Below are 25,008 nucleotides of genomic sequence, written 5' to 3' on the forward strand. Positions count from 1 at the left end.
CTGATTACGTAAGCCCGCTTCGACGGGATGTATCCGGCGGTCACGCCCCGCTATTTTCGCGTGGCAACTGCGCTCCCGGTGCACCGAATACGGTTCAAAGTCGATGTGTGTATGATAGTGAAGGATCATGAGAACCGTTTCCGGCAGAGTACTCGGAATTTCGCGAAAATTATTTCATGGTCCTGAAAAGAAATCCTGAAATCCTGAAAGATACTTTTGATGTCACAGTGCATTTGATACCTAAAAGGGCTAAAATTACTCATTTTTTTCCTTATAGTCTACACAAATCGAATTGTCTGATTACTGTCAACACCACGCTCACAAAGTGCCTACGGATTCGTAGTGCTAATGGGACAGTTTGCGAGAGTCTGGAAATGCTCAAAATTGACGTCCCAAAAACACACCGAAGGACGTGAAGATCGCGTTACAGATCATCTAGGAACGACGCCTAGGAAAGATAATACTTAATACACGCGGTGAACATGGCAAGAACCAGGAGAACATGTTAATAAACGTCGGTATAACAACCCGGCTGCAATTATTCTCGCTGATTAATTAATGCTGCTTCGAGTGAGGGCATATTATAGGTGGAGACCACGGTGGCGCTTCAGCAACCATGTTTAACCTTCGCTGAAACAGCCCACTTCACTCGAGAGAGGCCAACTATCGATCACCTTCGCTCGACCTCCGCTAGAGGGAGGAAAAGAGTGCATCGCCCACGCTGTTTTCGTGCCTATGCTATAGACGGGGGGCGTTTTGCATGCGCTAACGTGTTTGCAAAACCGTCTTTTGTTGTTTACTAGCCCTAACACAACACAAGATGACAACAGACGCTCGTGTTTTCAGCAGTGAATCACAGAGTATATATACTCTTAGGTTTCCGTTCCCGGAATGCAAGAAAACCAGATTTCGTTTCACTTTTTCTTACTGACTTTTCGTGTTTACTTCTGTGTTTCTTATCCTGATTCAGCTGTTCCCTTCATGGTCGTCCATCTACATAGAAGGTGTCCCACCCAACTAACATGCACCAAAATTAAAGAAAGGCGGAGCCTCCGCTCAACGCGAATGAAACCAACTGAATGCTGTCGTGTGTCCTGGTTGCCATATATTTTTTCCAGTGCACCTAATTGATTATATGAGACAATATTAATTAGTTAACACTTAAAATGTCGGTTTAAAAACAACAACAACAAGAGATAAATTAACTATGTTGAGTGGGGCAATTCGCAACACGAGGTGCGGCCCCAAGGCACAATGGACGGAATGAGATGTGTCCACATGATGGGATGATGAACAACGCTGAAAAGGGGTCGACAGTCAGTGGAGTCAGTGAGACAGCAGTAGGGGCGGAGAGAACACCAACAGAACGCTAGGCAAAAACATGAGTACACAAGAGCACGCGCACAGCACAGAGGTACGCAACAGGTCGGTTTAAGGGCCCAGTTGTCAATGGGAAAGTTGCGGAGTGTCTTGAAAAGCCTCCAACGGAGGTGTTTGAAACGAGGTATGCTTTACAGGGATTTTTTCCAGATTTTTTATTAATATTATTATTATTTTGCGGCCTCTTATTTTAGGGTAGAAAAAAAAACCACACAAGCCGTAACTTCTTGGACACACCTGGGTGCTCTTCAGGGCACCCTACCAGTTTCCAATTGACACTTTCGTCCTTCAACCGATTTTCAAATATTAGCTAATTGCAGACTTGTACGTATTTGAAGTATTGTATTTAAAATATATATTTTAAATACAATTTGCGGTATTTTGGTACTCTACCCAATACTTTTTGTTTTGTGTATTTGTACTCTATTTAAAATACATTTTATGGTATTTTCTACTCAATACTCTAATTACATATTTTCGGTCTCCCTCTCGAACTTTCTGTGTCTCGTCTTTCTATTATCTTGCTTGTTGAGTGGAAATTTCCAGAGTCCCTCGAACCTGACCCCGACGTTGGCCACTCTTGCCCCATGTGTACTAATCCTTGGCGAGTGAGGGTTCTATTATATGCCCTGACGGCGGTGACGCCGAATTCTGAACTCACCGAGCAGGGACCTGCTAGAAGTTTGCTTTGTTTTGGGTCACATATACTTGGTGGAGTTATGTAGTATCTCTTTGTCATCTTTTGGGGACTTGTATTTAGATGACTCCTATCACACAGCGGCGGCTTGCGTAGTGCACGGGGTTTAGGTGATTCATATCACATAGCGGCGACTTGCCGCATTGACCAGTGACCACTGACTTTTTACATTCAAGGGTAAATAGTATCTTAATTGTATTTCAAACACTTTTTGATGTATTTTGTATACTCCATCTTCATTACTTTAATTCTCGTGTATTTATACTCCATCTTAATTACATTCTAACGTTAGTATCCTAAATACATTTTTGAGTATCTTGTACATGTCTGGCTGTCTAATTGATTGTCTGATTAATTAGCTGCTACCTTGCTTCCTGTACGTCTTGCCTGTTGAATATGGATGAAATAACGCAAATAACTTCCTTTATTTCGTCCTGCTGGGAATATACCGGTAGTCTCGACAGTGCTTCAGCGACATATAGTTTTCGGCATCTTGCTTGTATCCAATAATGACATTGGCATAAAAGGGACGGGCCCTGCATCACCACGGGAGAAGGAAGTCACGTGCCGAGGAAACGCCTACATTTCCTCGCCCTGACGTCGCGCGAACGTGTTTCTGCGCGCGAATCTCAAACCGTGCGGATTCCAATGATCTACCTATGATGCTGATAATACGTTATAGTGCCGTAGACCTCGATAGGTTGTGCACAGATTGCGCTATACGATAGGTAAGCGAGTGCTTCACGAAGCTTAGTGCAGGGCAGCACGGAAACACACGTACGTACGGAAACATTGTGTACTGTGCGAGGCAAAACGGTGTAGGAAACATGCACGCCCTGTAAAAAAGGACACAGATGTTGCGAGACTGAACAGATGAAGGTTCCGCATCCAACGCAACGTCTTGCCACATCTGGCTCAGTGGTAAGTATACATTACCCAACTTAACAACCTTCTTGTTTCTTCCTTTCTTTTTCTTTTTAGCTCAGTTTTCTTTTCTTTTTTTATTCGTCTTTCATTAAATTTTATTCCTAGTGAATTCCCCGAATTCACATATTTCACCAGTCTCATTAAATTTCTTGCATACCGGTTGCCAAGACTTATTCCTGCGTCTTACAAAAGCGATAGCGAACGTCTTGAAACGTTTTCCAGAGTTCCATTCAATTTGACGAAAACGTGCAATACTCTTATATAAACCGGCTCAAGTAACTTAGGAGATGGCGAAGTCAATAAAGCCGACAGTCACAATAGACGGCGAAATTCTCCAGCTGCGTTGCGTTTCCGCAAAGCGAAATTCATCGTTCGCGAAACGTACAGAGCCAGTGGCCGCCAGCTTCCAGAATAGCCAAATACAGCCTCGCTAAAGGCTCGGAATCTCGAAGAGAAGCCAAAGCAAAGACGACAGGGACTGGGGGAGGACGGGGTGAATAGAGGAACCTTCCAAGCCGAGATAAAGTGTAAAAAAGGCGGCAGTAAATTTCGCGACGGAGACGCTTTGCAGTGGAAGAGCGGTTTTGCGCCTTAGTCCATTTAGTGTGCTTTCAACGATGCCTGACAACACGAAGAAACACGAAGAGCACAAAGGGCTCTCGGAAGAGGCAAGAAATGCGACAGGATAAACGTTACAGCTAAATATTAACGAGTAAAGCGTAAAAGAAAAGATGAGCAGGGTGAATACAGCAACAAGGATGATAAACTTCGCTCATGCGGCATTTGGGGTTCTTAAATATTTATAATGTGCCGCGTACGCTGCTCATCGTCCGGAATAACGGGGAAACGCATACGGTGCCCGCGTCTTGCAAATGGGAGATAGCCTGAAAACACCTCGTAGTGTATCCCGCTAAAGGATAATCGTTGCACGATCCAAAACTAGAGGAAGGAAAATACGCTCGGAACTGCTATTTGGGCCTGTTGGTGAATGGCTGAATTCATGACTAAAGGCGCTAGAAACTTATGAACAGAACAAGACAGCACGAGGCGCTACTTAACGGTTTATTGACAGAGAAACAGCTGTACTTAAGTAGACAGGTAACTTGTCTCATTTCCTGCCTTTCGACAAAACTGAGATAAGGTTAAGACACCGGCGGCAGAAAGGAAGGGAAATCTGGGAAGCTTTTCTAATCAGGTAATGCGGGGACCAATGCGTGAGCACCGCTTCGGACAGCATGGGTGTTGAGTAAGAAGAACTAGCCTCCGCCCAGGTTGATAAGCAGACATCGAATGCCTCGTTTATTACTCAGCGCGAGCTCGGTTCGTCACGTCCCCCCCCCCCCCCGTCTTCCTCCTCCTCTAATCAACCGATCTTCAACATCCTCCTCGCGGCGCTGGTTGCGTCTGCCTCCAAAGGGTACAGTCGCTGTAACGGGCGTCGGATCCGCTGTCTACTCGGAAGGAGGACACAAAAGGAGGACCAGGTCCTGTCGCTGCAGGTAAGCGGTGAAACCAAAGAAAGCGCAGAAGATCCCGCTCTTCCGGCCTGATGCAGATGCCGGCGGTGAGGACTATTGAGCCGCATTTCAACTGCAACAGAAGCTGCAACAACTTTGCCCCGAGCTTCACTCCTTCGTCCAGCACGTCGTCGAGCGAGGGACTCCCCAGCTCATGAGAAGACGCATCGAATACGACCCGAACTTTCGTGGTGACGACTTCTCGACGTGCGACTGCGTGATGTGGAAGACAGTACCACAGTAAGAGAGAAGACAGTATACCACTTTCGAATCGTTGTTCGCTGGCACTCCCTCTGCATGGCCTTCTTTCGGGTACTCCCAACTGTACGATTCGTGCTTGGCAAGTGGCCTTGTGACTTTAGAGTGATGGGCACGACATAAAGCCCTTTGTCCTTGTTCTCAGCATCACGGAACTGCACCATCGCCGTTGGCTCGTCGATGGGCTGTTCCACAGGGTCTGAAACGCCAATTGCGTCGAGCCTCGTCTACATTTCTGAAGGGTCTCCAGCCGGGTGTGGGGGGTCACCGGAGAAGACGGGCACCTGCAACATCGTCGAGGGTCGTGGGACCTTCCCAGGCGCAGGATTCTCGTGAACAGTAGGAGCGGTAGGAGCCGCGCAACTCGTAACGTATACGGTGCGATCCCCTGGCGGGCCTTGAAGCGAAACAGTGGCGGCGGCTTGCACCAGAGTGGCGTTGGAACGGGAGCGCGTGCGAAGTCGAATCCTGCTGATGCAGCTAAAAATCCTTTCGTGGTAATCCAAGGCGGTACTGACCTCCTCTTCGTAGCTTTCGTCGTGGACGAGGCCCGCAATCTTTTTATTTAAGCCCGCAAGCGTCGCGTCTTTGTCCAAAAGGTCATCGAGGGCCACCTGCAACTTTTCGGTAGACGGTATCTCTTGCTTCAGGAGATCGGTTACAGATGACAGCCCTCCTCCCTCCCTCTCCTGTGCCACCATCATATCTACCCTCCCTCTTGCACCCTTCCCTCTTCTCCCTCCCCTGGGTGCACCGAGCCGCCACTATAGAGCAAGCTGACCGCACCTACCCCCTAAATCACCCCCACCCCACCACAGCTTTAATTTTATTTGCCGGAAAGAAGATAAGTTACATGTCTAACTTAACAACAGCTATTTCTTTGGCAATAAGCGGTTGAAAATAGCGCGTTGTGGTCATCGTGTTCGTAAGTTTTTAGCGCTTTTAATCATGAATTCGGACAAGTAATTACGAAGATGATTGCACAGAACTGTAAGCATTTCATCAAGAACGCGTGAACTGAATTATGCGAATATACAAAGAACAGCCGGTCTGCTGAGAACGATATGATCTAATGATGCAGGAGAGAGTCTCAGCCATGCTGCTTCGCCCTTCTTCCATGCGTTACACTCACCCACCCCCTCCAACAGTATACTTTTTCCTTCACTTTTTTTTTCTCGTAACTCGGTTTGTTTTTCCGATGGTAAGCGAGAACATTGTACATCGCTTGTCTGCGTGCTTCTTCGAATGGCGGCACTTGATCGAAAAGTGAGGAGGGGGTAACAGGCGTCGCCTTACGTCGGGTACGACGGAGGAAATCGGGTTACTTCATGAGCGGTTCTGTTGTACTCGGCAGTCACTTCCATGAGGAGTTGAGGTAACGGTCTTTGTTCTTTTTGGATTTTACATTTGAGGTGATTCAAAACAGCTTTGGGTGGTACAGTGCTGGACAAAATTTTACAGAACACGCTCTCGCGCATTCTTTCCTCAGAGTGACACGTTAGCAGCATTGTTGGCCGTGAACCCGGTTCCAATGTCAGAGAGAAATCGCAGAGGCGTACCTTCTGCAAAGACTCCTCGACGACAAGATATGTAGACGTGTGCGCTCTCACTCTTGTATGGAAATGCCCGAGCGTATCGTGTGGCATGATCAACAAGCAAATGGATATTGTTTAGCTGAGCCACAGCCCGTGAGTCCCCAAATGGTGACCATTGCGATGACAGACGTCAAAAGGTTTCTCAGCTCGTAGCAAAGCTTCCAAGAAATCAAATTTCTTCGGCTTCGTTTTTACTTTTCTTGTTTTATTTTTCTATTTTTATTTTTTTATTTATTTATCTACTTTATTTATTTTCCGTCGGTAAAGGCGAACAGGCCAGTAGTCTTGAGGCGATATAAGAATCAGTGTCTTTCTTATTCCACGATGTCCAATGTCTTGATGAGCCTTTTGGAGAACTCTGTTTCTGACCCTCCGTGTTCTGAGCGGACGTTCCACGTGCATCTTACGTATTCTACGGTTCCGTACGACGGGAATAACAATTTTGTAATGTGTAGTCACCAGGAGGAAGGTCAGGTGCTGTGTTCTGCAATTCCATAGTAGATAGTAGGTTTACAACCGGCGATCGGGATAACAATGAGTTTTAGTGATGGTACGTTGTCGTCTTCGCGTACGTAAGGAATAGCGTGGTGATTCTGCCCACTGCGCGAAGCTCTTTTTTGCGCGTGCGCAGAACCACCAACGTCATCCCTTACGTACGCAAAGGCGATAGCGTACGGTGCACTAAAACTCTCTATTGCGTCGGCTTCGGCGTTGTCCGATCCACGTTGATGCGTGAACGCTGTGTTGTACATGGATAGCGCAAGAGACGCCCAGTTGGACACTTGGTAGTTTTTGAACTATTGTAGGCCTCGTGGACCGTGATAACCGTGAAACGACTACCGTGGAGTTAACAGTGCCCATTTATCTACAGCGTCAATGATCGCCGAGCATTCCAACTCCGTAACACTGTTTTCCTTTGTTTTTTCTTTTCGGGCCTGAGTACTTTGCTGAAATTATACGCTAGCAGGTGTTCCATCTCCGACTTGCTTCGAAACATCCCCAATATCCGTGAGCCATGCGTCGCAGAAGAGGTTACACGGTTTCGACGGATCAAATATGTGAAGCACAGGGACTCGCATCAGCGGATTTCCGAGAGTCGTGCAAGTGGTTTCACATTCTGCTGACCATTGCCATTGTACGTCTTTCCTGAATAGTTCCGTTAGGGGAAGGCGTATGTCACTGGAATGGTTTATAGACATTTACAGCCGCCAAAGAACGCTGCAGACATTTAGCGCACTGGGGATTTGGGAAGTTTTAGACTGCGTCGACGCTTGCTTGCTGGGGTGATGTTGTGCCATTGCAAATTGTGTGACCCATGTAGTCAATTATGGTACACGAAAACTAGCATTTTAAGCATATAATCTTTTAATTCATTCAGTGCTTCCACACGTCAAGCGTCCTGGAACAGTTCGTCGCACCAGTGCGACCTATGTTTCCATTTTTTTCTTTCTATTCCTATTCTATTCTAGCATTTTTTTTAAACTTCAGTTTCACGTTCTCTTCTTGTAGCATTGACAGCGGGGTGTGAAGGTGTCGTAAGTGCTCTTCAATTGTAGATGCATAGACTACGATGTCGTCAAAATAATTGACGACGTTGAGGAGGTGGTGGTTGGCAATGACATTGTTAATGGCTCGCTGGAAGGTCGCTGAGGGTTCCGGAGGCCAAAAGGCAAAGGCAGGAAGGCCATTCGTAGTGCCCTTTGGGGGCTACGAACGGAGTTTCATGAATGTCTTCTGGTGTAATGACTACATGCACTGCAGTAACGTGATGATCCCCGAGAGTCAACCGTCTAAACTAGGGATATGATTTAATGATGCCATGTTGCTCTGCCTCTTCTTCCATACGTCACAAATTTTACAGCTCCTTTGGCACTTGGTGCAAACGCTTCGAAGACAGAATACATTCTACGGAGGTCGTACAAAAAAATTCAAAAACATTACAAGAAAATCGAAAACAATTTCGTTATAGAATGATTTAGTATGTATATATCACATATACACATCCGTTTATTTCAGCAATTTATTTATATATTTACCTCCATGTGAGCATCAACATTACTTGCTATGCACACTATTGTTTTGTGGATACCGAAGTAGGTTACCAAAGTCTTGCGGCATAGTTTTTCCATGTTCCTCACAAAGAGGACATTATCTTGGAGGACGTAGTTCTGTCGGTTCCACTCACAAACTCCAAATCGAAAGTTCTAGAAACATGTACCATGTAGGCGTAGCTTTGTCTACCGAGTACCATGTGCACAGCACCCCGTTCGTAGTTCATGTGAGAAATCATCCTGTACATATTGATCATCCATTGTCCGCTATTCTTCAGCGATGGTTCTGTAGCATGTACACGTTTTCAAAAGTGTTGTGAGCAGTAAAGGAAAAAAAAAAACATCCATATGACTTGCGATAAAGTATTTTACCCTGGTTCAACATCTGGGTTCAACATCTGGTTCAACAACCATATAAGATTTTTTTTTTCTTTCTGTGTTCCAATGCCTAACAGCCTGGACGCTCAGCCACAGTCTAAAAGCAAGACTTTCTTCAGGGCTCTGCTATGCGAGGTCGGCACTTGCATGATTACACAGAGCGTGACAGTACTGTCTGGTTGCTAACAGTAGGGTTCTGCTTATTAATCAATCTATTCTCTACCAGAACTCTTAGCGTTCTTCGAAGCGCCCTAAAACAGTTGAAAGTACAGATGAAAGCGAACAGACTCACAAAATTAACGAATTCAAACAACTCAGGGAAAAGAGCTGCTGACGCCAGGAATCGAACCTGGGTCTGATATTGAGCATCACAGAAGTTTTCTTTTTTGTGTGTGTTTTTTTCCTAAAAACGCTATGTCTTATTTTATGGCCAGCCCTCAAATTTCAACAAATTACTGCACTAATTAGGAGTGAAATTGTCAAGTGTACAGACACCGATGTAACGAACACTGGAGTTGGAGTTGGACGGACTAAAAATAATACGAACACTGATTTCTTGCTCACTACCTAATTCTCGCTCGAGTTGCTAGCGCATACATTGTCTCCTGTCCTGTTTCCCCGCTTCCGTTGCCTCCATGGCTCGTGTTTTGTCGACACTCGACAGCTCTCGTGACTGAAACAGCAATATCCCATGCGCTGGCAGTCTTGCCTACCGCTTTATTCTACACGCAAAACACGCACAGCATGCGGTCAAATGGCCTCTCCCATTTTACAAAACGTAATTAACGCCATTAATTCACCGGGGCACAATGACATCCAGAAGAGAATTGCCAAGGAATGTGCCGTTTTGTAAAGCACGTACTTGACATCGATGAACGCGCGTAAAATTTGGGCGAAAGCCTCGTAACAACAACAGACTCGTAATGGCAGGCAACAGAATTCCGGAACACTTTTTCTCTTTGACTTCTCCCAGTAAAGCGGCAATGCTCATTTATTTGCCGAAACGATACGAGGAATTTGGAAAATTTTCACGGCATGCCGAGCTCATCAATTAATCGACTCGTTTGTGACGTTGCGGCTCAACTTCTCAAGCAGACAAGAAACTCAAAGTGAAAATAATTTGCGCATCGAAAGCAGCAAGTACAAAAGGTAGTACGACAATCGACGACACCCTTTGCTATAGAGGTAGTTATATCATTCACAGAACTAGTCGGTATACACTGGTTCCGCTGATAGTGTACTTTATTATTATAGTGGGATGTTGAATTCAAGTACAAAAAGCGACGCTATTCATAACGTACTTCATATTCGTTGAATAGTAACTCATACAACGCGTGAGTGGTTACATGACTCAGAAACCGTGGGCTACGATGAAATCTGCCCTCGACCGACTGGACAACCGCCACTTTAACATCGTAAAAGTGCTGGGTGCTTGGCCACCTGACAAGACGGATGCTGCCTTGTCAGCGCTTGTGTCATTTATTCAGGGCAGTGAGTTGGAATCAGGCTATTAGGACCGTGTGAGTCATTGTGCGCTACGTTAACCGATGATTTGGTCCTTGCCCGATATTTATCGTGAAACCGGCGAGTTTTTTCTTTTTCGTTTTCTTTTTTTTTCTATCCTTTTTTTTTCTTGGGGGGGGGGGGGCAGGCAGTCTTTTTATGGGAGTACCCGAATTTGTCGTGTGACGAATTCAATCTCTTCCTATTATTCTTTTTCGCCAAAATCAACATCAGGAACCGTGTATATACAGGTGGTTATCGAAGCTACCCGTCCTCGATTTTTTATTATTATATTCTATTTATTATTTTTTCTTGAGAATAGCAAGCCGACACTCTGTCTGGCTGACCTTTCCCTCGTTACTCTTCTTTGTTATCATTAAACATATCCCCCCCCCCCGTTGTCAATTCTCCCTTCTCACATTGCCCTTCTTCAAGTGACCTTGCTCAAAAGGACTTTCTGGTTTCATCCCGTATCGGAACTACCTCCCTCAAAACGCCCTTCTCGTATGACCTTATTGCACAGAGCCATCGCCCAATTTCAGGAGAACAGTCCCGGTGGACCTCTTTTTTTTTTTCTTCTTTTTTCCATTGTATAGAAAGTTGACATGCGTACTGCTGACTATTCCCATTTGCGTCCTTTTCCCTCGTCCTAAACATTTTTTACTTCCCCCCCATCAGATCGATTTCATGTCCACACGGCGACTTTAAATTCCGGGGCTCCCGATTACACGGCCTCGCAAGTTCGCAGTTGGCATTTTCCTGTGCGCAACTGTGCGTTTTATAGTCGGATAACATTTATTTCCAGTAGGGTACTTTGCAACGCCCAAGCACCACAATGTACGGAAAGTTTAGGTGATGGGGGTGGTCGGTGGGTGTCTTACCAATTGTAGCGCTTGACGTTGCAGGAAGACGCCGACCGTGATGCCTGCACCCGTCCACCTACGCACCCTCACTTTCGGTACAGCCTCAGAACAACCTGTTCCCTTTATTGTGCTGCTTGGACTTATACTCTTAACAGAGACGAAACATGTTCATTTTCCCGTCGGGGGGTACAGTGAAATAGCGTACTCTGGCGGGATTGGCGAACAATGTGGGCCAGAGCAACATTTTGGGGTGGCTGGAATACTTTGATGCGTGGAAAACTGCTGAAATAAGGAAGAAAAAAAGAAGATGAAAATGCATTTTTGGCAGAATAAAGGCCCGTGTCAATCTCTTAGCGGGACTTCCCCCACCCCCACCCCCACCAATGTGTCCTGTCACTGAGCGTTGTATACGTCTTCAAGGGGATCTTGGGAGTTGGTAATTTGTATTCAGTTGAAATTGACAAACACAAACATTGCTTTGTAAACAAACACGCTAACGCGGTGTCGACACGATCACGGTAAAAAAATTCGCAAAAGCGTTGTTCTGAGGAGTTTTGCACCGAGTGCAAGGCGAGGGGAGTTTTGAGAGTGGGCAGAGTGGTGACAGGCACAAACGCGAATGGGTTGTTTTGAGAAAAACCGGTACGGCTTCTTTTGCGCCGGGCGCAAGGCGAGAAGAGTTTGGAGAACGGGTAGAAAGGCGACGGGTACAAACGCGAATGGGTAGTTTCGATATACACCCGTATATACAAGTCTTTGGAAAGTACAGGGTTCGCCAAGGTAAGGTACCGACACTATTTGTGTGTTTTATGGCAACTCTGTGTTTGTCTGCGTTTTGGTCGGAGTCATCATAATCATCATTATCGTCATCATTCCAAGAGTCTTTCACCATTGTAACTGGTGCAAGTAATGTGGAGTTGTGGTCTCACATAGTGAAGCCGAAATCTCCGTTTTATTTTTCCTTCAAATCAATCCATCAATCAAAGTACCGGGTTTGTAATGAAGATAAAATGAAGAAAACGTGCGTTCAGAAGCCGCACCATACACTGAAAGACGTATTATGCGCTAAAATTTTATATGAGAATTGCAACTTGGTCCAGCCCTTTGCGAAAAAAACTGTGAAAATTAAAAAAAGCTGCCCTATTAACATTCCCAATGGCCTATACCGCCCGCTAAGCCTTATTGTGTATGCGCACTTGCGTATAGTTTCGCAGCAGCCTAAACTTTGTTACGATATTTCATATGCTCTTTTCAAACAATTCCCAAGCATAATATGCAGTTTTGTTGTACCACTTTTAGTAAATATACCTTCCAGGGTTAATTGCAAAGGCCCAAAGATGCCCGTCAGCTCATGAAAGTGGCGAAATAAGGTATTCACAATGTATAGGAACGAACGGTTTTTCTTTTTTTGTCATAATTTAGTGGAACAAATATGGAAGCAAAAAAAAATTGGACACAATTTTTTAGCGCTCCATATGTCACTGAAGAAAGTTCCTGCATCTGCCGTGCCAGCTGTACTCTTTACGAAGCGGAAGAAATACAGTACTTTATCTTGGTTAAATAAAAACCATTAATAACGAACACATTATTAACAATTATTGAAGACAAGAGTGCCAGAAGGTGAAGAGGGTGTTGGTTGAAATTCCACGTGGTAAAAGAACGCACTCTGACAACGAACACAAACACACGGGCAGCGTTCAAGTAGCAACTGAGAACATGAAATCGGTAATCGAGTGAGCTGGTGTAAATATGAGGAAGTTGGGAGACTTCAGTCTGAGGACTTGGGGACATAGTAAGAACCGAACGCAAACACAACGTCCTGTCGTGTTTGTGTTCCTTGCTACCTCCCATGTCAACTGAGGGTTATTAAGGAACAGTTCAATGACTAGTCTGGAAAATCACGGACAACAAAGGCGATCTCGAAAGGGGACAAGGTTATCTATCTTTGGCTCACGTTATTGAAAGAATCTTGAATAGCCTTCTTTTACCACGGGGGATTATTGAAGGGTACCTAACAAGAAATGTCAACGTATTTGGTACTCACTGGTCTCATTCCTGCCCTAATGTGAAAACAGTAAAAGCACGATTTTTACCCTTACACGATCTCGTACACAATGCGCAAATGAACCACCGGTTGTACGTCGTTTTATGCAAATTTGTGTATGTAGCTATAATATCGACAAAGGCGCCTGTAAGCTACATAACGAAACAAACATGACTGAAAACAATGACCAGGCTCGCAAACTAAGCGACGAAGTAACCATAACAACAAAGCTGGTGAGAGAGGAGAGAAAACTGGTCCGATAGGAAAGACTGTGAAAGAACAGTGCGTCAAAATGCACTAGAGCAACCATAGATGCGAAGCAATGTGACGTACGTGTGTAATTAAACTTGCACGTCCTTCGCATTTGCCAGTAGGTATCTATACTAGCATCGACTCCACACCCCTCTGTGTGTGTGTGTGGCGGGGGGGGGGAGCTGGGAAAAGCACAACCTTCTACACTTTTAACTCTTTCTATCACAGTCGTTTGCACACGACCCCACGCAGCGTACTTCGCAGAAGTTGCGTGACGTCTGCCTGTAAAGCGTGCTTCACAGCAGAAAGCCTACATCCGTGGCAGAGCGCACTGCCTGACTCTAGGGTGTTCCGTTGTTCCGGTGAATTACCGTTGATACAAATGACATTAAACGCCATCATAATTGTAGTAATCATGGATATCATAATAATTTGGATGAAGTCGGGTAACCAAAGGGTGCACTGAGGGCGATGCCCACATACACACTGAAAATACTGGCTGCAAGGCTCCAAAGTACACATTAGGAAAATGCCTACTACTCTGAACGTGTAATACATAATAACACGTTTCAATACATATCGAGAATATTTAATTGATCCTCGCGTATGCAATACGTAAGTGAAAGTTTAACGCTAACAAATGTACACTTCAAAAACTTTTTACTCACGTGGCTGTCGGGCGATCGGGACTTGGAACGCGACTTGGAACGGGATTTTGACCGGCGTCGTCGAGTGCAGTGCTGCTGGTGGTGGGCCAGAGCTGTGACCACAGCAGTGGCAGACTCCGACGGTTCGTCGTCATGCTGGAGGCACACAGGGGTCGAGGCCCGGAGTGCGCTCAGCCGGGACCCCCCGTGGGGACTCCTGTGCCGACGCATCGGCTGCTAGCTCCACCACCACGCCACAGGAGGGGCTCCTGCACATACAATAAAGGTCATTGCAGTATTCAAATAATTTCACTATCAGCAACTACAAAAATAACAAATTTGATTCAAATGCTTTGCATTGTTCCATCTTTCTTGTTTGCTATTTGCTAACAGTAAGCCGCCCTCGGTGGCTCAGTCGGTAACATGTTCACCTGCTGATCCCAATATCGCGGGTTCAAACCCGGCCAAGGACAGTGGCAACTTGGTAGAATTGTACAAGTTGCTCAGACACGCCGTCTTCCGCGAGGGACGTTAAATGTAGTGTGCCGTGTGTCGAGATTTCGGCGCACGCTAAGGAACCCTCAGGTGGGCAAAATTAATCCACAGACACTGTGGCGTCGCTCATGATCACAGTTGTCTCGCGACGTAAAGCGCCGAAGTAGTATGTTAACAGTAAATCATTTCAAGGAAGAGGCAAGAACCATTGATCCATTGGAGCGTACTTAAAAGACATCCAATGTATTGTGTACGTCAACAAGATCACAATACAGACAGCACAATGAGAACCGTATTAATAATGCTGGTAAGCTCCACTGGTGTGTGACGTCCTCAGGGAGTATTCATGTGCTGTCACAAAGACACATAACATCACCTTGCAGTGGATCCCAGGTCATTGTGGCGTCCCTGGGAATGAGGCTGCTGACCTACTTGCGAGACGGGCTCATGTGGCACGTGGCGTACCGACGCACCCTACGTATTTCACCCGTCTGTGCAGTGAACACTGGCGCAGAAGTGTCCCTTCTACGTCGTTCCTCCGCAAGGTGGACCCAGATCTCCGTTTTTATATGCCGTCAGCGCTTCCTCGACCCATCACGTCGCTCATCTACAGGCTTCGCCTTAACGTGCCATACAGTGGACGACTTTTGCTTAAGCTCGGCATGGTCCCATCCCCCAACTGCAGTCTATGTGATGTAGTTGAGGACGTGGATCATGTACTCCAAGACTGCCCGAGGTACAGTGCACACCGATGTACCCTTGTGTCGTCCCTGTCTCGCCTGGATAATCGGCCATACTCCACCGAAAAGGTTCTGGGGTGCTGGCCAGCAAATCAGCTCATACCTGCCATGCGCGCCCTTGTGCAATTTCTCGTCTCGACGAACCTCTTTGACACATTGTGACGCTCTTTGTTTTTAGTGCCTTGAGACTTCGCTTTTGGTGCCAAGCTAGATGATGATGTTCTCATTTATTCTTTCAAAGCGTTTCACAGCGTCGAGGTTAGTGTAGTTTCCCTTTCTTTTATTAATAACGCGTCCTGGAGTAGCCAGTCCCGAGTGGCTCGAGACTACCATCTCCATTTTTTTCTTTTAAAATCAATCAATCAATGCTGGTAAGCGAAGAAAAAGTGGAGTATGTCACGAATATTTGGAAACTATTGTCCGTCACTGCAGGAACTGGAAGCAGAGTATACGTTGTTCAGACTCAGAATCAGGAACGTCGTTGCTACGTGGACATATGTGTACTTGAGTATATGACTTACATATGGATTCTACTATGATGTGGAATGCCCTACATAACCAGACACACAGACGTGATCCAAACATTAATAATCGCCACGAAAAGTTGACAGAAGAAAAACGAAACGCGCACAGGTTCACTCTCAGAATTAGCACCTGTAACGAAGATAAATCTACACTAAAGAAAATGTGAAAGGAATGACAGATTTTATCGTGAGCAGTTCAAAGGAATTCTGAGAATCGGGTCACGTACAATACCTCACTGTCGTGCATGGCCGTACTCAGACACTTGAACTAGAAACAGAAACGATGACGCACGTGCAAGATGGATGAAGGCGCTATTGATCCACAACAGGAGGTTGAGCCATTCGGACTAGTTCACATCGGTCACGATCCACGGATTCCAACTGCCATTTATGGTGCAAATCTCCAAGCGACTGCTTCACGGCTCTCACGCTGTCTCAATCGAATGACATGCATATCGGATCTTCGCACTGCAGAAGAAGCCACGTTTCATCGTGTAGGCAACGAGATAGCTTTAAGACGTGTATGTCCAGAGTTTATTGTATCTTTGTTTCCTTTCGTTGTAAAGAGCTTTAAAACGTGTGTGCGCAGGGTTTATTGTATCTTTCTTTCCTTTCCTTTCATTGCAAAACCAAGTAATGTGCAGCAGATGTTGCTTTAAGGCGTACTGCAGCGTATATCGTATGTCCGTTTTGCTTTTGTATTGCTCGACGCTAGTACCCAACCAGAAAGAACTTCATTTAGTACAGAGCGCATCTCGAGATTTTCGCTATTTTTTAGGAAAACATGTTCTCGGGAACAGCATCGCAAAGGGTACTGCCTCGACGACCGTTTTATAGGCCGCGCAATCAAAGACACGGTCCAGCCGGGGGCGGACCGCTATTACATTTCCTTGCCAGCAGCGTCATGCGAATAGATTCCCGAATCGGCCAATTAACAAACTTACCGACATTAGTCAGATATACTGTGAAACACCATTAAACAGCCCGAAACGATGATAGAGAACCAAGCAACGTGCACCTCTCTCATAGAACAAAAGCCATGTAAAGCGCGCGCTTCCGTGTCGGGTTCCCGATTGGGCCAGGCCAACGTCGTTTTGTGGAAATCATTCTGGGAGTCTAGGACTGCCGCACACAGGCTTAGTCGCTCTCCATGAGCATCTGGTATGTGATATTGAAAGAACATGTCAGGACACATCCCGCGTTCAACAGCGTTCAGCGTAAGGTTCGGAGTACACCTTTCCGTATCGGTGCTATTCAGTTGCGTATAGAAGTTTTGAACACCGTAGAACCTCGGTCCTCATTGTGAGGCGACTCATTACCCCATTTCACCACACTACCGCCAGTGATGTTGTAGAGTATCGCCCCTGGCGATCAGACTCCCTTGTGATCATCACTGCTATGATGATCACAAGGTCAGCCTTGTGATCATCATTAAAATGAAGTTGTTACGTATAGAAAATATGTGAAAGGAATTTGAATTTTTAAAAACTAGAAGAAGACAGGCAAGCTCAAGGAAAGGAAAACATGCCACATGATAAACATTTCTTCTTCACATTGTGTCCCGGCATTCACATTTTATCGTCTTTATGGAGCACCTACTGCGAAGAAAAAGAAAGAGGGACACTGAGGAGGGGAACGAAGGTAGACTACAGTAACCGTTAATATGTAGGACGGCAGATCATGTTACATCCGATATTCGACTAGCTGCATACAAATCATTGGTTCTGTCAATAATGTAATATGCTTGAATAGTCTGGGATCAGCATTTCGTCGCTCATAATCAAATGAGATTGAAACGTGTTCAGAGGAAAACTGCTCGTTTCATTTATAATGACTTCCGTACAGCTGCATCAGCATTGTGTCGCAGAGCTTTCTTACCCTCTACTGAACTGTACTTTAAGGCACTGAATCCAGTACCCCCCACCCCGTGGAAGACACGTTCTTTCGTTTCCAGGCATAACCACACTTGTTCATTGCAAAGTGTTTTCAGTTCGCGCAGACTACTTCAAATACTCTGTCCAAGGGCAGTATGTGGTTGCTACACTTTAGTACTGTTGTTGCTGAACAAAGTATATCAGCTTTCGTACGTAGTTCAGAATCAAAACTATACCGCAGCCCACTCGTGTAACGATTCACAAAGTGAATCAACAGCAATGAAAATAAGTAAATCCATATAAGGAACGGCACGTTTTAGATAGAGTCACTTTTAGCTCATCTATCGTGTATACGGCAGCCAGCTAGATGCGCATATCGTAGCACCATAATAAAGATCTGCTGACGATGGCAATACGTGCATCTTCTTCGCAATGAAGAAAATGTCCTGCGGGTTATCCGCAACGGCTCTTCAAACCGGCTGGCACAACATGCATTATAACGCTTTCGCAAACAAATATTTCCCGAAACACACTCATTGAGGCAGAAAAGCATGGGAAGCTTAATAGCTGTGCCGGTAGTTGGTGCTTCGTTAAGTCAGTTGTGTTCGAATTGGACCGACGCCAGGGCACGCTATCCCGGAAAATCCCCGAGCACAGGTTGTGAAAGGAGCCACTCAAGTATGTATCCGAGATATTCCTGTTCAAGGACGCGCTCAGACAAGGCGCACATACAGCAGCATTCAATGATTGCAAGGTGGCTCAAGGAGCACCATCCGGCATCGGGAATTCCCAACCCAAGCAGCACAATGTACTGAAAGTCGAGTGCGCAAGGGGCGGACGGTATGTGTCTTATCAATGTTCTTTAGTTTCACGAGTCTGCTCAAGGCCTTCCACCTACCCGTCCACCCCTATTGCACTCGACTTTCAGTGCATTGTGCTGCTTGGTAAGACATGCTCTAGAACGACCTAATGTCGCCCAGTAGAACTACCCTCGGAATGCTGTTGTGCCAACGTGTGCCAATGAATGAGAGCATGACTTTTTGCGACCTTGTCCTTTAAGATGCTCATGTGACAACGGCGCAACCTTCGGGGTTATAGCTATGTTTCTATCAAATATACTAGTTTAAACGTTTTTGGTAAGATTCTGCGATAAGATAATTTAAGCCGGGATAAGATAGGACAAGATTAGTCAAACAGTGGAGGTATCGCTGTATAAGGTGCATGTTCTCAAGATGCTTACCGCCGTGCCTGCTCTAATGTTTCTAAACCTAGATGCATTAGAACGCGTCTACGATGTTTCTATATCTGTCTAACCACAGGTTCGAGAGATTGTCGTTATATTGATTGACAGGTTCTTAAAATTACTCGCAAAATATTAATTCAACCGATGCGCGAATGTTAAACAACGGTGAATATCATTGTTTCGTCTGCATGCTTCTGCTATCAGGAGCATATTTTACGACAAGTAAAATTACACGACAGAATATTACGACAGAATATCTGCGGTTATTGCACGTAAAGTTTGTACACGTTCAACACAGACATGGATGTATTATTTAGTGACATAACTATACTAAATTTATGCTGTCGTAATTGTTATCCTGGGTGTACAATAACACTAAGAAATACTGTTTAACTTAACGTCAACGTAACTGCTGCGCCTGTGGTAGCTGAACACGGGTCACTTTTACGCATAACCTTCACGAGGTACCGCAAATTACGGCAATTCCAAGAGAGTTGGAAAACAAACATTTCTTAGAAACAAGACAGAAGAAGCTTGAAAACTTTTTTTACTTCGTCTTATAGTACGCGTTACGACGTTACCGCAGTATTTGGAACAGGACAACACATACTTTTGAACTGCTCTGAATAACGCGTGTCTCGCCCTTTGCCTTTTCTTTCTTTCTTTTTTGTTTCAAAATGTAAAATGTAGGCTATATTGTATGACAGGGTATGGGAGCCCATAATATCCTAGCTTTAACGAGGATATGCCGTTACCCAACCTCTCTCGCACAGCAGACACTAAGTGTCGAAAAATAGCAGGGGTTTACACACGGTAATAAAGGGTCGGCGAAATGTCTGAAACGTTACAGGCCACTGACGGCGGCAGATTAGAGTTGACCGTAATCAACGACGAGTGTAATGGCTCTGGATATATGGCGACTGTTAATATAGCGCTAAAACTTTTGAGGTCATCGATTGATCAGAAGGCTGGTGGGAGGGGGATGAAGCCCTTCCAGGTGAAGTATAACTCGTCCTGCTCCCCTACAGCGCGGCGATTTATGGGGCGGCTACTGCATACAGCGTTACTCCGGCGCCTGAGCAGAAATTGTTTTTCCGAGCGGTTTCGAAAGCGCTGGAGCCGCAAAATGAACTCTCGAAAACATGAACGCGAAAGCCCGGGTGAAGCCAGGACGTGTTTGTTGTTCGTAATCCTCAGAGGATGTTGTTGAACAGAGGGGGTTTTGTGTTTGTTTGTTTTTTGCGTGCGCATGCTGAAGGTCAACCGACGAGCTTGTCGACAAATGATTTGCCATTTTGCTTGGACGCTGAAGTCGCTGAAGCAAGGTCAGGAAGAAAGTCGCTATGCTTAGCAGGTCCGCTAAGGACCGCAGGTTTCGCTGGTCATATGACGACCGCTTCACACCGATTGCGATCGGTCACTCTTCGCCGAGCACTTTAGTTTATGCGCGCAGACACCGCATTTCTTGTTGGAGAAATCTTATAAAGCGGAGCAACATCTAGATTTACAATGTGTCACAGGTGTCGTATTTTGCACGATCAAGAACCCACATATATCTTACACTCTCGGGCGAGAAAAGAGTCATATTTTCCATACTTGCAATCACTTGCAAATAAATGATCTCTCATGGTCGCGGAAAACTTATTGCCCAGTGATAGAAATATTATGATGATCTGTATGTGTGTCAACACTATGTGCTTCAATCTGCTATAATCGTTCTGTAGTGGCTGGCTTCACGCTGAGTGGGGCACACGACATAACTTTCTCCACTGTCACCGTCAATAAGAATCTACACACGGACCATGGACTTTCGGGCCTCTTGTGAAGCAGGGATATGCGCAGGATTTTACATCTCGGGGAAGGGGTAGAATACGTGTGTGGGGGGGGGGGGGGGGGTTAACTTCCGCGGGAGAGTGTGACTTCCGTATCCGCTGTTAATTTTCCTTTCACTTTCAGTTCTTTTTGCGATTTTTGGCCTATTTTAGGGGTATTCTGGCTGGTATTTGGGGGGTGCAAGATTTTGGGGGTATTAGGGGTGTGCAGGGGGCGCTCGGAAAATCCTCGGTGTGAACGTTCTGTGCAGCGTATAAATGGTTTTCTCAGCGGCTGCAGCCAGTGAATAATGACCCGCGCACAGACGTTGGTCCACAGCACGAGTCCCAATTTTGTTGCAACCAGAATCCAGACGTTACGCGAAAGTCATCATTGTGCTCTCTGAGAAAAACGTTAGCGGTTGGCAGGAACTTTTCACTCCGAAAAGGAAAAATCCATATCTGGAAGCCCAATACACGACAGAGGTCGGAACCTACTAGGATGTAAACGGGATATTTGTTAGTGTCAACCATACACGGTAGCACATCCGCGTATAGGATTTTCCTAACCACGTCTCGCAATAACCATCTTTCTTTGTTCGCGCGAGAGTACTACAATCTCGTTCAGGCGTCTAACAGCAGCGACGTCAATTATCAACAATGTAACCGCCGTTACGCCTTCATGTCACAGTTTTGTAAACGCTATTCCAGCTCCAGATTCGAGGTGCGGGTGGTCATGCCCCCCACCTTAGTACTTCTTCAGTACAAGGCCGGACTAACATATTTCTTGTAACTCACGTTATGCAAGGGATGATGAGAAACACATCCCCGACAACTACAGTGGTATAGATCTTCTTAGGTAGGTGTATGTTGCGCAGTTTTACGTCACGTAGCATCGTGCATCCACGTTACGATAGTCAGGAAACACCCGTTTCTACCTATTACTGCCATCTAGCTCATTTTGCATGTATCCGAAATACAGAACTGTCAAACGCAGGCACATATCTAAGATGCTTCGCCGTATAGGTCGCCCTCTTTTTTACGCACCCTTGTATACTAGCAGTTACCGGACACGTTCTTGACTAGTCCTTGGGTTTTTTGTTTTTCTTTAATGCTCATATTCCATACAAACCTGCACAGCGAGCAAAATTAGTTAAGTACGGTAATCCCAGTTGGGTACCGTTATACTGACGCATCATCACCCCTTTACCTCATCACCATCACCATTATAGTGACGCATAATTCCTCAATACCACTAACGCGAGCTTAAAGTAAGAGTAAAGTAAAGTAAGAGTAAAGATGAGGACAGGTGCAGAGAGGCGCAGCGGGAAGAAGGGGGTATAGGGTATGTGTCCTGGGCCGACTTCAGGTGGAACTGTGCCGATGTCTGTATCGAAAGCCTGTCATAGAACCCAGAGAAAACTACGCAACACCTCACAGACTTCAGCGTAACCTTTCAGCTGGTCAGACCAACGAACGAATGCTGTATTTGCTCGGCAACACCACTGGTCAACGCCGTGTGGACTCGACGCATACACATCTTTACGCAGATGATGATGGCACGGGACAGCTGTTCGTTGGTCCGGGATGACTGCGCCCCTGGTGCAACCGCGCGGGTAATGAGATTATGATGATTACAGACGATGATTAAAGGACATTAAAGAACGGACGCGAGGACGGTCTGTGCAAGTTCGCTATTTAGCGGGCTCCTTGCCGCTGGCAGCGGATTTGGACCACGGCGATCCCAGAATTTTGGCAACAGGAAACGTTTAAGTCGCTGCATAGCGCTCTGGAGAAGCTTCGCCGGTGAGGATGAAGATGTGACGTGTGTCAAACCAAGCAAACCGAAGCTAATAACGCCGCCTCTCAATAACTATCGGACAAACTCGAGATGGTTAGTCAATTCTTAACTGTCGTCGATCAGAGTCGATCAACTGCCGTTTCCTGTTCAGACGCGTCGTCGTTGATGAAAGAAGTACGTCTATTGTAGAGAATTCACTCATCTCATTTGTGCATGATGCAGATAGCGCAGGGATCCTGACAATCTCGAAACCCAAAGTCGCGTCATATCGCAGCAATGATTTAACGACTCTCTCGCCGCTTTATTCTTTCTTTCTTTTTTTTTTTTAAATCCCGGAGCCGGGGACTGTTGGCGAAAGTTCGAAAAGCTACTTCTAGAAAAGCACCCATTATAAATATTTCGCACTCTTGTCTTTTAAGCTCACTTTACTAGTACATAGCTCACAACGCTTTGCAAAGAAAAAAAAGCCACCGAACTCACCTTGCTTAGAGTTAGCGAATATAGCCTGGAAACGTTTATTGCTCTCATCTCCCACACGGTTTCAACAAACAACAACTTTATTGCGAGATGATGAATGGGGAGTTTCATCTCCAGGGGCGATACTCTATTATTATATTACCACAATATACTATGTACGAAATGTGTCTCTCAATTTCACCAAAAAAGTTTCCCCCGTGTAGAAAGAGCACGAAATATAGATTATTCTTCCAGCGTAGTTCTCGTATGCTGTTTCAAGATCACACCTAACCGAGGAAGACTGAGGCGTCTCTCAAGGTCCAACTATGGGTAGTACCCGACATGCCTATAGCTAGCACTTGCGTATGCTATAATTTGGAGTACATTTACACGTAAGGAGATCTAGCCTACTGTTCAGAGTGGAGAAGCTGCTCGTGCAGCAGTGTAGGCCTGCGGGTAATTTCGACTACATGGTGTTCTTTAACGGGCGCTGGAAATCTCCGACGCACGGTGCTGAAGCACTATTATACCACTTGCAATACAGTGCCATATTCAGGGTTTTAAACGTACCTTGACTACCGTGATCAAGCAGCTGTATTTCACGCTATTAACACGTAACGCCTCACGCGGTACTTTTAGCAATACTTTTCCTGCGGAGTATTCGCATTCCATTCTAAAAACCTTACGGTACCGTCGATATTTTCGTCTTCTAGTTACTACCAGAACCACTTTTCTCCCGATATCAGGGCATTTCGGCTCAACTGTTCCCCTTGAGCGGTGTCACCCTCCATTTAATCCTCGTTTTGATATGATGCTGCGACTACCATGCGGAAGGTACTTTAGATCGCTTTATCACGCAGCGCACTTACCCGACCAATCCTGCTGAAATCGTACCAATTTTAGTGATATGGGGTCATGAATTGATCGCTCTCTAGGAGCAGCTTGCCACCGCCTTCATCGTCTGCCTCGATGTCTTCTCCAACAGTACCGTATTTAGTGTGGGTGTATTACATGAAGAGTTAACGAAAGATTATCTGAGACGACTACAGGAAGCTGCCCTCATTGAACGCTGCCGAAGGAAAACACAGGAACTAACTTTTATCGAACGTGACAGTTTTAGGGCAATATGCCAGTCTGCCGGTGGCCAAGGAAGCTTTTAGCAGCTTCTCTGCAAATGACATTACACCCTGTATACGTTCTCCTCGGGTGATCCACGAAGGGATGTTGAACTGATACGATAGCTCTGCTATCATCGATCCCACACCATTAGAACTTGTATTGAACTTTTCTATTGGACATGCTAGCCTAAAGATGTGTGTGATCTGCTGGAATAGACGTAAGCATCCTAGCTGGATATGTATACGTCCCTCCGCCTTTCATCATCTCGTGTGCTACTTTTTCCTGGGCTACTCCTTGCAAATAAATATATTGTGAGGGAGAAGAATACACCCCTTCGACGACATATACTAACCAGTCATTGTCATCAGATACTTCACCCTCTGGGCCCGTGCCAACCAGCTCGGAATCCGAGTGACTTCATTAAACGTTTCGCCCTCACTACTTCTGCCCATTTTGATCCATATTTACGTTTCTCTTTTAGATTATGCGAGCTAGAGTAGCGCACAATGCCCCTATGATCGAATAATGCTGTCCTCCTGCGAGCACTCATTGAACGAACAATTTACCGGGCAAAAACTGATGAGTGTTGTCAGAGGAAGTAGATGAGACCAAACCATCGTGCAATTCCATCATCTTCGATTTATCGAAGGAAGTTTCTAAAAATATTACATTGGAATGACGGTACAACGCAGGAAACCGCGACTAAAATCACATCCCCGTATCTGGAGATCTTCAATGAATACAAAAAAAGCGTGAGGTTCTCAAAAGAGGGAGATGCTTGTACCGGATACAGAAAAAGCTCGCACCACAGGCTCATCTACCTGGCGCGAAAG

At 45.6% G+C, this 25,008-nt stretch overlaps 1 protein-coding gene across 1 annotated transcript in view; it reads right to left on the reverse strand.

The window, feature by feature from the left end:
* Positions 1 to 25,008, reverse strand: part of LOC135385908 (unconventional myosin-Ia-like) — a 138,065-nt gene that overhangs the window by 76,985 nt on the left and 36,072 nt on the right. The window contains exon 2 of the mRNA XM_064615524.1: positions 14,134 to 14,381. Within this exon, the coding sequence (XP_064471594.1) occupies positions 14,134 to 14,343 (210 nt within the window). The 5' untranslated portion in view covers positions 14,344 to 14,381. The remainder of the gene's footprint in view (positions 1 to 14,133; positions 14,382 to 25,008) is intronic.

Source organism: Ornithodoros turicata, chromosome 2, assembly GCF_037126465.1.
Source record: "Ornithodoros turicata isolate Travis chromosome 2, ASM3712646v1, whole genome shotgun sequence".
Taxonomy (NCBI): Eukaryota; Metazoa; Arthropoda; class Arachnida; order Ixodida; family Argasidae; genus Ornithodoros; species Ornithodoros turicata.